Raw genomic sequence first — 10,759 nt, 5'->3', positions numbered from 1 at the left:
TCCATGAGACTTGCTCGAAGAAGCTGGTGGACATGGTATCAACCTGATCAAATGCATCATGTCAGCCATATTCTGCTCCATCCTCTATCTTGCTCTTCAATCGCTTGTTCTATCGCGTGAGTCCAATCGAGAATAGTTCTTGCGTCACCGACCGCCTCACTTCCTCCTTCCTAGACTTCGTCCCCAACTAGATCTTGCCGGTTAATCTGAGATATCATCTCCACACCCATCGTTTCCGAGGTTTGACTTCGCTCTGATACCAATGATAACGTTTAATCAAAACATGCTCACAACGGTAAAAACAGACTAAACCGAGGAAAAACAAGGAAGATAACAGAGTTGATTATTGATAGAAATATTCTGATACAATGAAACAACGCTCATTGAGGAACGCAAAATCACCTTCTCACCTGCAAGAGTCTCAGAAGAGATTCTCGAGCAAAACGATAAGGAAAGATAGTTTTAGAAGTTCTTAAAAAATTATAACTTTTAAAATGCATAAAAAATAAAGATGAGCTAATATTGCTCTTATATTGCCACCACATTAATAGTGTTAACCGTTACTTGACCTTGACAGTCTGTAACTTATGTCACCTGTACATTGCCAACTTAATTATTCCTTCCTCACGTGCTCCTCATTCTCTTATCCAAAACCATAAGCTCCACGTGCGCTAAATGCCTCATTTGCTATATCATTTTCCCAATTGCCTCCACGCCGACAGATGAGAGAAGAAAAATCATAGATCTTTTCTCTTCTTAATTTTTGTTCTAAATGATTCGAACCTCTCTTCGAAACTTTGGCTTTGATTTCTTTTTTGTTCAAAAATTGATAAACTGAGTTTGAACTTTGAAGATGACAAAAAATAATATTGACAACAAAAAAAAAAATTTTAAAAAATAATAACCCCTTTGTAAAAAAAGAATTTTAGACATAAGGAGGGCACAAGAGAATTAAATCTGTTTTCTCAATATTGCCAGTCATGAAAATATTTCAGCCAAAAAAATTAGAGAAAAATCTCACAGAATATGAATCTAAATACTAGTATAAGATTCATGTAAAATTGGCGTCGATACACATGATTATTGCATTAAATTGCCAAATCCCATGAAATCTGGTACCTTGTTCTACCCAACTTATACATCTCATCTTTTGTTTCATATAAAAATTACTTCCTTGGGAGTGTAAAAGTAGAATAAAAGAAAAGATATCGGTATATTTTGCAAAACCAAGAGCAATGAAACACAACCTGTGGTGTTCTGTGAAGAATGTGATTGAGATCTTAGGGTTATGCTATACGTTGAAGCGGAAAAGCATCACATCTCCTTCTTTGACAATATACTCTTTACCCTCTGATCTCAACTGCAAAACAAAAATAATAAACATATTTCAAGCAAACTCCCAGTAAGAAGAGAACTGTAAATATGTCTTATTACAAGCCAGGCAGCTCAATTTAAGGAGAAACTCACAAGTCCTTTCTCCCTTGCTGCTGCAAGAGACCCCGCAGACACAAAATCTTCATATGCAACCTGAACAAGAAACCGATTGAGATGATGTCCGGATTCATATGAAAGAAAAACAAAATTGACAATTGAAGCTTTCGATTTCCAATTTTCATGACCATGGGGGGTCATCATGTTCAGAATTGGGAGTATAACTGTACAAGAGATTCATTAAGAGAGAAAAAAAATGCTTACAGTCTCAGCTCGAATAAAACCTTTCTCAAAGTCAGAATGAATGACGCCAGCAGCTTGTGGTGCAGTCATGCCTGTATCAACAGAAATCTCCACCAAATTACTACATCACAAGAAATAATGCTTTTTGAGAACCCTACTGAGTGGAAACTAACCTGCGTGTATTGTCCATGCTCTTGTTTCCTGCCATAGAGAATGAACATTTTAGAGTTTATGAATTATGTTCTATAACAAGCTTTTTACTTTGTATGTGTTCTTCACCTTTTCACCAGAAGTGAAGTAAGTCTGCAAACCTAGCAGGCTGTATGTTGCCCTGATAAGGTTCCCGAGGCCACTTTCACTGACACCTAGAGAGTTCAAATATTCCGTGCGTTCTTCAAGAGGAAGTTCGGTTAGCTCAGACTCAACCTGCTTCCAGGAAAGGAAGATTTTGTCAAGTAGTGGAAGAACGTTTTAAGTAAAATACATGCATGAAAACGTCAAAGCATACAATGTAAATAGACAAAGATCTTGACCTGGGCTGAAACAACCACATGTCCAGACTGCAAATCAGAAGAAAGACCCTTCACTTCTTCAACATAGGCGTTCTTCTCCGGCTCAGCAAGATCAGTTTCCGCAACATTTGCCACATAGATCATAGGCTTCATTGTAAGCAAGCAGAGATGCTTCACAACATCCATCTCGAGGTCGGACAATGCAACTGCCCGTGCAGGTTTTCCATCCAGGAGAGCCTCCTGAATTCTTTCCAAAGCAGATTTCTCAGCTTCCTCCTGTGTCATAGAATATCACATACACATCGGTGAATATCAGCAGACCGGGTTATGAGAGAAGTCAGTAGTATCTCGGGTAAATTTTTCTACCTTGACTTTGGATTGTGAATCCTTAGCCTTCCCTTTCTTAAGTCTTTCAATCCTTTTACCAATCTGCATTTCTTGCAAAAGATGTAAATTAGCCTCATCAACGACGGTTTAAGATATAAAGGTGTTCTGGAGTGTATTCAATACTCTCTCGCTAGTGCAAAATAAAGAAAACGAAATCCTAAACACGAGACAGGGTGTGTTCACACAAGTGCATAGCTCGAGAATAGCTCATTGAACAATGAAAAAAAGAGTTATACAAGAAGAGGACGGGTCTGAGTGCACCTGATCTAAGTCGCAGAAAATAAGCTCGAGATTGATGACATCAATGTCAGACTTGGGATCAACTTTGCCATTGACATGAATAATGTCATTGTCCTCGAAACATCGCACCACCTACAAGGAACATGAGGAATCAGTACACAAAGGGCAACAAAACAAAAGCATAACCATGATGAACAAGAAGAGGAGAAATGAACCTGGAGGATGGAATCAACTTCTCTGATGTGAGATAAGAACTTATTGCCTAAACCCTACAAACAAACAAACAAAAAAAATCAAAACTTGTGAGTTACCTACCAGGCATTGAGAGAGTAGAGAAGAGAGAGATGAAATCAGACTTCTCCTTGGCTAGCACCCTTGACAAGACCAGCAATGTCCACAAACTCAATGGATGCAGGGACAATTTTTTGGGAACTACTGAGTTTGGAGAGAACATGAAGACGAGAATCAGGAACAGCAACAATGCCAACATTGGGCTCAATCGTGCAAAAGGGGAAATTAGCAGCTTGAGCCTTTCCATTCTCAACCTGGGACATTGACCAAAAGGTGTTCGATGAAATGCCTAAGAGANAGAGAGAGAGAGAGAGAGAGAGAGAGAGAGAGAGAGAGAGAGAGAGAGAGAGAGAGAGAGAGAGAGAGAGAGAGAGAGAGACATACGACGGCGTTAAAGAGAGTAGACTTGCCAACGTTAGGAAGACCGACGATTCCAGCTTTCAGGCTCATGCTTACTTTGGTGGTGGAGGCAAAGCATCGCTTCTGGTTCTGGAAGGTCAGAACTCCGACGAACTTGGATTTACCCCCTGAGAAGAGGAGCTGGTTTCTTCTACTTGAGAGAAGAAGAAGAGACTTACAAGAAGTAGAAGAAGTAGAAGGCAACAAAGCCATAGCCGTGACGACGGCACTGCTACAAGCTGCTCTCGCCATTGTAATTTTTCTCAGCCTCTCTCACCTTCCAATTTCTCCTAATACGTCTCTCAATGCTTATCGCCGCTACTCTAAGAATGTGCTGGCTGATTGGGTCTTTCTTCTGTATTCAGAACTTATTATTATTATTTTAAGCATTTTTCAAAATACAAATTTTCACATTTCGCCTCTAGAATATGATTATGAGAGCTAAATCATCTTTTTAAGGGTTGTTCGTTAATTCGTTTTTAAAGACACTGTTACCATCACTCAAAGATGGGTTGTCTCCAGACAATTACGCTTACGCTAGATTCAGAGATAAGGAAGATCTGTGACGACATATATTTTGAAAAAGAGAGAACAAAGCAAAGCAAGTTTTACATACATCACAGAATGTTCAAACTCAGATATATTAAAAGATTTGATTGAAGTTCGCTAACCAAAAAACAAAAAAGTCTCAAAGTCATATAACTAAAAGAAACAGAAAGACAGAGATTTATTGGGGGGAGGGGGGAATCTTGGGCGGGTCTACTTGGATCGCTGTCTCATCTTTCGACGCTTCCTCTTCAACCTCCTCATACGCTTCTTCTTCCACTGCCAACAGAAAACACCATTATCAATGTCCGTTACTATACCATTAGGATCATGATGAAATTAAATAGAGAGAAGAATTACATCAACCAAACCCAACAAGAAGAGAGATCTACTATAGATTTAAAAAGCAACTGTATTGAAGCCTATCTATCTACATAGATCGTCCCAATCAAGATTACATTTCACATGGGATGTTGTGCAAATAGGAACCAAAAACATATTTCCCCAAGCAATCCAAATCAATGGTGGTGATGCAAAACCGAAAGCAAATATAGCCAAGACATCCATCTCTATAGTCCTAAACCACACGATCCTAAGATCTTATTGTCCGACTTTCACATATGTAACTCCACCATAAATGAATGCTTATTTAGATAATCTAATGGATGGAATCTAATTTAACGCTAATGAGTTCGACGAATACAAAGAAGAAGAACAACAAAACAAATGAATCGAAGAAGGAGATGTAATATAACCTTGGCCCTCATTGTTGTTGAGTGTCTTAGCTGTTGCTCTTAGTTTCAGATTCGTCGCCGATTTCTCTACAACGAAGAGAGAAATGGTTTTTTCACAAGAGAGCCATCTAGGGTTTTTATAGCTAGGGTTTTACACTTTACTAATGGGCTTAATAATTGGGCCTATCTGATATAATTTCAGTCAAACTTATGGGCCGATATTAATTAAAAGAAGACAGGCAGACGACAAGTCATAGTAGTTATGAAGAAGTTCAAACGTTTTTTTTTTTAAGTCAAAAACTTTTTTGAGCATCTCAAATCTCACAATAACAAACACTTTGTAAGTTCTTCTCCATTTCTCATGGATTCTCGCCGGAGTTTCACCGGTGGTGTAAGTTTGATTGAGAAGAAACAAGTCCTCGAAAAATCAATGAGGTAACCAAAGCTTTTCTGCAACTCTGCCTCCCTCTCTTTTTTAGAGATAATATTTTGGTAGATATTGTGAATATTTTGTGTACATCTTGTAACTAAATAGATAAAGCTCTAACCACTAAAATTTCTCCTTCATACATACATAATTACATACATATACATACATGGATCTCTATTTGCTTCATGGTTTTGTTCTATTTTTGCCTTTTGAATTCGTCTTAGTTTACTCAACTGGTTGACGCAACGCAACTTCTACAAGATCAAGGATGAGATTGTTCATACAATAATATCATCCCCATCCGCTTCTCTTTTAAAGGTGTTCTCTCTCTGTTTCTCTCTGTTGATAAAATATATATTTACGAGACTTGTTTCTAAATATATTATGTATATATGTTGTTGCAGTCTCTAGCGTCATGCGTTTTCGATATGGCAATGGTGGAAAACTCCCAAGTATTATTCGCTCGTTTGTGCGTTGAGCTTTTCCACGAGCTTCCCCCTCTACCATCAGATGAATCTCACGGCCAGATTACAACTTTTGAGAGACTGTTTTTGCGCAAATGCCAAACCGAGCTTGAAAACTCGTCCCCCAGAACTGATGAACAACTACCATTGGTTTATGTCCATGAATCAAACTGTTACAGATTCATCAAAACCGTTAGGGTTCTGGCAGAGGTTTTCAAGAATACCAAGATCACTGAAACCACACGGAAAAGCATTATTCAGGTTTTGCCTTGCCTTGCCTTGCCACTCACTCTTTTGGAACTGCTAATTTAATTCATAGCGTTTTTGATTAATTGTATAATTATGTATTGTAGGTGCTGATGAATCCCATCCTGCCACTTGAAAGGAACACCGATGCTATTCATTTATTTCTCTACTCCATTGGCAAACTAGCTGACTTCCAGTTTTCTAATGAAAATTCAAATTTCAATCAGCTAGTTCAAAGTTTTCGGGTAACATCACAATCCAAAGAATTTGAATATATGTAAATCTTCAGATAAACAATCCTTTGGGTATGGGTAGGCATCTCTAACGGCATCTTGATTCACAGGCTGTAGAGTTGGAGAGCAATCACAATGATGAAGTCAAGCTTAGGAAAGAGGCTGAAGTTGCATTTGCTAAGAAAAAGGAAGAAGTGGAGATGATGGAACGTTTACTTGAGTCTTATAAGGAAGAACAAGGTACACTGCAACTTGAAGCGCAAGCCTTGGAGCACAAGCATGACGCAGAGTTGCAGCTTAGGAGACAAACAGAAACCTTGCTTGTCCGAGAACAGGAGAAAATGAACAAGGTAAAGGTTCAGCTGGAAAATCTTGAAAATGAACGTGGTGATATGCGTTTGAAGGCTGAGGAGTTCCAGAGCAAGTACAAGGGAGAGATGATTCGCAGGATTGAATCGGAGACTGTGCTGGAGAAAGAATTGAAAGAGTTGGAAGGACTGAAGCTACAGCTTGAAACCTATAAAACAGAGGAAGAGAACCTAACTTCACAAGTCAGAGCTTGGCAGGACAAGTACGAGCAAGAGTTGACTCTTAGGAAAGAAACAGAGGTTGCACTTTCTAATGAAAAGCTAGAGCTTGAGACAGTCAACGAACTATTCGAAACCATCAACTTAGAAGCAGTTGCTATACGAGAAGACAAGGACAATGCTATCAAAAAAGCACAAGAGCTAATGGCAAAACGTCAACCTCCACCATCATTTTACTGCCCTATCACACAGGCAAGCCCAACTCTTTACAAGAAGATGATAACTTGCATAACACTCAATCTCGTAATGTTAATATTTGTCGCAGGAGGTCATGAAAGATCCCCACTTGGCTGCTGATGGATTCACATACGAAGTAGAAGCAATTAATAAATGGCTTAGTACAGGTCACCGGACGTCGCCCATGACAAATCTCGAACTTTCACATCTCACTCTTGTCCCTAACCGTGCTCTCCGCTCTGCGATTGAGGAGTTGAATTAGTCTTCCTGCTTTTCTAAACCGGTTTACTTTAGAAGTTATAAGATTGTGATTATAATGGCCTCACAACTCTATTTATGAGCCTCGCTTGATAATTTTGTGATCCAATGTTTTTGAACCTCTTTGAATCGGAAACTCAAACTCATTAGTCCAGTGAAGTTGTTGATCTTTCTATATAGATATAAGTTTCGAGATAATATTTTGTAGATTTATGTTAACATATAGTTAATAGGTGTATACAGTATTTGGGTATACATCTTGTAACTAATACTATAAATCTGCTATTCTGGATTCGTTTTGGGAGTTCTATAGATAAGCTCTACATTAATTGTAAATACTAAATAACACAACCATTCTTTACTCATATTGATGATATTAGGAACTGTTACGTAAATACTAAATAATATATTTGTCATATATATCATAAGTATTATGTCAATCTTCTATTTATTTTACGGTTGTATCTAGGGTTTGTGTATGACATCTATGTACCTTAATTAGAACCTATCAATAATGAGAACGGCGCCAGAACAGTCTCTTGCTTCTTTGTCAATTGATTTTGCGTTTTGAACCTACTCAACTGGTTGACGCGACGCAACGCAACTCTGACAAGAGCAAGGATGAGATTGTTCATGCAATAATAAGATCGATCTCCCTCTGCTAATTTTCTTTTAAAGGTTCTCACTGGCTTTTTGTTTGTAGGCATACATCTATCTATAGATATCTATATGAGAAATGGCGACATTGGAAAACTCGTGTGTATTATTTGCCCATCTATGTGTAGAGCTTCTTCACGAGATTCCCCCTCTTCCATCTGACGGCGAGATTACAACTTTTGAGAGACAGTTTTTGCGCAGATGCCAAATAGAGCTTGAAAACTCATCCCCCAAAACAGAACAATTCCCACTTGTTTATCTTGATGAATCAACTTATTTGAGATTCATCAAGACCGTTAGGGTTTTGGCTGAAACTTCCAAGAATACGAAGATCATTGAAAGAACACGGAAAAACATAACTAAGGTTTCCCTTGCCTTTCCCAATTTTTGTCACTCTTTGAAACTGCTAATTTTGTAGGGTTTTTGATTAAGAGCATATATACTAGTGTTAATTGTAATTTTGCAGGTGCTTATGAATCCCATCTTTCCACCAGAGAGGAACACTGATGCTATGAATTTGTTTCTCTGCTCCATTAAAAAACTAGCTGACTTAGAGTTTTCAAATGAAAATCTGAATCAGCTAGTTCAAAGTTTTCAGGTAACAAAACCACCATCTTAATTATAAGACATATGATATTTAAACGTAATCGTGTCTCTAAAAGGCAGCTTGATTTACAGGCTGTAGAGTTGGAGAGCAATTACAAGGAAGAAGTCAAGCTTAGGAAAGAGGCAGAAGATGCACTTGCTAAGAAAGAGGAAGAAGTGGAGATGATGGAACTGTTTCTTGAGTCCTACAAGAAAGAACTAGGTAAACTGCAACTTGAAGCTCAGGCCTTAGAGCACAAGCATGAGGCAGAGTTGCAGCTTAGGAGAGAAAGAGAAATCGCTGCAGGCGTAGAACGTTCTTATATGACTTGGAACTATGAATATTTCCTGCGCATCTACAATGAGCAAGTGGAGCTTAGAAACGAAGCAGAAGATGCACTTGCTATAAAAAAGGAAGAAGTAGAGGTGATGGAAGGGCTACTTGAGTCTTACAAGGAAGAACAAGGTAAATGTCAATCACAAGTTCAAGAAGCCTTGGAGCAAGAGCAAAAGCATGAAGCAGAGTTGAAGCAGCTTCGGGCAGAAGCTCAACTAAGCAAAGAGTTGGAGGGAATAAATCAACTGCATGAAACATGTATAATAGAACAAGACAACCTGAAATCACAGGTCTTAACTTGGCGAGACATGTACGACCAAGAGTCAACTGTTAGGAAAGAAACCGAGGATGCTCTATCTAAAGAAAAACAAGAGCTCGAGACTGTCAAAGGACTACTTGAAGTGTCCAGGCAAGAAGCAGATGCGATGCGACAAGAGAGGGACAATGCTCTCAAAACAGCACAAGAGTTAATGACAGAGCGCCAACCTCTATCATCATTTGTCTGCCCTATCACACAGGTAAGACCAGAACTCGGAAAGAAGATAACTTGCGTAACACTCAGATCCCAAAGATGTTTAATAAGTTAATGTGGTTTATATTTGTCGCAGGATGTCATGAAAGATCCGCACGTTGCTGCCGATGGATTCACATACGAAGCAGAATCTATCAAGAAATGGCTTAGCACAGGTCACAAGACGTCGCCGATGACAAATCTTCAACTTGCTCATGTCAACCTTATCCCTAACCGTACTCTCCGGTCTGCGATTCAGGAGTTGGTTTGATTCTTCTTTTGTTTTTCGAACCGGTTTACTCTAAGTTGTTATTGGGCCTATAACTCAATACGTATTTTAAAACACTTTCATAACCAGGGTCGTACGTGGCTAGATCGGGACCTTGCCTTTATAAATAAAATATCCGAAAATAGAAACAAAGCCAATTTTTCTCAGAACGGTAAAGAAGACAAGTGTGCTTTTTGTACACACCTAAAACGCCATGAAAAGCCAAACATACGAAAGACCAAGATATATAAAAGAAATTGATATGTTCCCACTTTTTTCGGTAGCAATGAAAATAAAAATCACGTGACAAACGGACAAATGTGACGTAACACACAACACTTCGAGAGACTGTCTGATATTTCAACAAGTAATGGAATGGTTTCTTCAGACTTCAGTTTTCGAAATAATTACACCTATAGCAATGAGAGCCAACGACTTTTTGCTCCGTTTTAAACTCCATCTTGAGATGAAACAAGGCATGCTTAAAAAGCCAAAACCCTAATCACTGACCTAACCCTATATAGGTCTCCTATATTTTAACTTTCTAACACTATTAATTATTTGTTCGTAACTAAAAACTGAATGTCTTTTTCGATTACATCTTACGAAATTCGAAAACGAGAGCTTGGAGAGAGAAGAATAATAATTCTTCCGTTTCAAAATATATGATGTTTTAAGAAGTTTTTACTTTTAACAAGATCAACCAATCATAAACAATACTGCATAATATAAAATATTAAACTAATATAAAATTTGCATAAAAACTTGAAAACATCTTATATTAAGAAACAAAAAACTTCTCTAAAACATTTTATATTTTGAAATAGAGAGAGTAAATGAGAGATACACAAAAGTGAGAGAGGAACAAGAACAAGAAAGTACGTAGATGTACACAGAGGGAGATAAGAAGAGGACAAGACAATGGCCTGCAGATTTTTTTTACACATCGGTCAATAAATTAACTTCCAATATACTTATATATTTAAGCTCTGTCATTGCAACTTGTTACCCCAAAACGTTATAGATACACGCATTTTTATACACTTTATTTATATTCACACCTTAGTACGTACAAGACAAAAGATTTCTTCTTTGTTTTTTTCAAAAATAATTTGTTTCTTTGTTCCCCTTTCTTATTACCACCTCTTTCTATTATATATAAACTTTAAAATTAGGGAATTTTTAATTACTATTCAATCTTACATCTGGTTCTTTGTAACAAA

General features: G+C 37.9%; 3 protein-coding genes across 3 annotated transcripts; 2 read left to right on the top strand and 1 right to left on the bottom strand.

Moving 5' to 3' along the window:
• On the bottom strand, positions 1,034–3,863 carry LOC104743045 (ribosome-binding ATPase YchF). The gene is made up of 11 exons (XM_010464170.2): positions 3,489–3,863; positions 3,170–3,358; positions 3,029–3,082; positions 2,835–2,945; positions 2,553–2,615; positions 2,208–2,462; positions 1,954–2,100; positions 1,848–1,875; positions 1,696–1,766; positions 1,468–1,527; positions 1,034–1,360 (listed from the first exon to the last, which is right to left on the bottom strand). The coding sequence occupies exons 1-11, from the start codon at positions 3,753–3,755 to the stop codon at positions 1,292–1,294; spliced, it is 1,314 nt and encodes a 437-aa protein (XP_010462472.1). The 5' UTR covers positions 3,756–3,863; the 3' UTR covers positions 1,034–1,291.
• LOC104744189 (putative U-box domain-containing protein 58) lies at positions 5,648–7,182 on the top strand. The gene is made up of 4 exons (XM_019235646.1): positions 5,648–5,938; positions 6,031–6,168; positions 6,267–6,935; positions 7,009–7,182. The coding sequence occupies exons 1-4, from the start codon at positions 5,648–5,650 to the stop codon at positions 7,180–7,182; spliced, it is 1,272 nt and encodes a 423-aa protein (XP_019091191.1).
• LOC104744188 (putative U-box domain-containing protein 58) lies at positions 7,915–9,539 on the top strand. The gene is made up of 5 exons (XM_010465198.1): positions 7,915–8,199; positions 8,302–8,433; positions 8,514–8,886; positions 9,031–9,275; positions 9,366–9,539. Exons 1-5 carry the CDS (start codon positions 7,915–7,917, stop codon positions 9,537–9,539), a joined length of 1,209 nt encoding a protein of 402 aa, XP_010463500.1.

The sequence above is a fragment of the Camelina sativa genome, chromosome 14, assembly GCF_000633955.1.
Source record: "Camelina sativa cultivar DH55 chromosome 14, Cs, whole genome shotgun sequence".
Lineage (NCBI taxonomy): Eukaryota > Viridiplantae > Streptophyta > Magnoliopsida > Brassicales > Brassicaceae > Camelina > Camelina sativa.
This window is presented reverse-complemented; position numbering and strand designations above follow the sequence as displayed.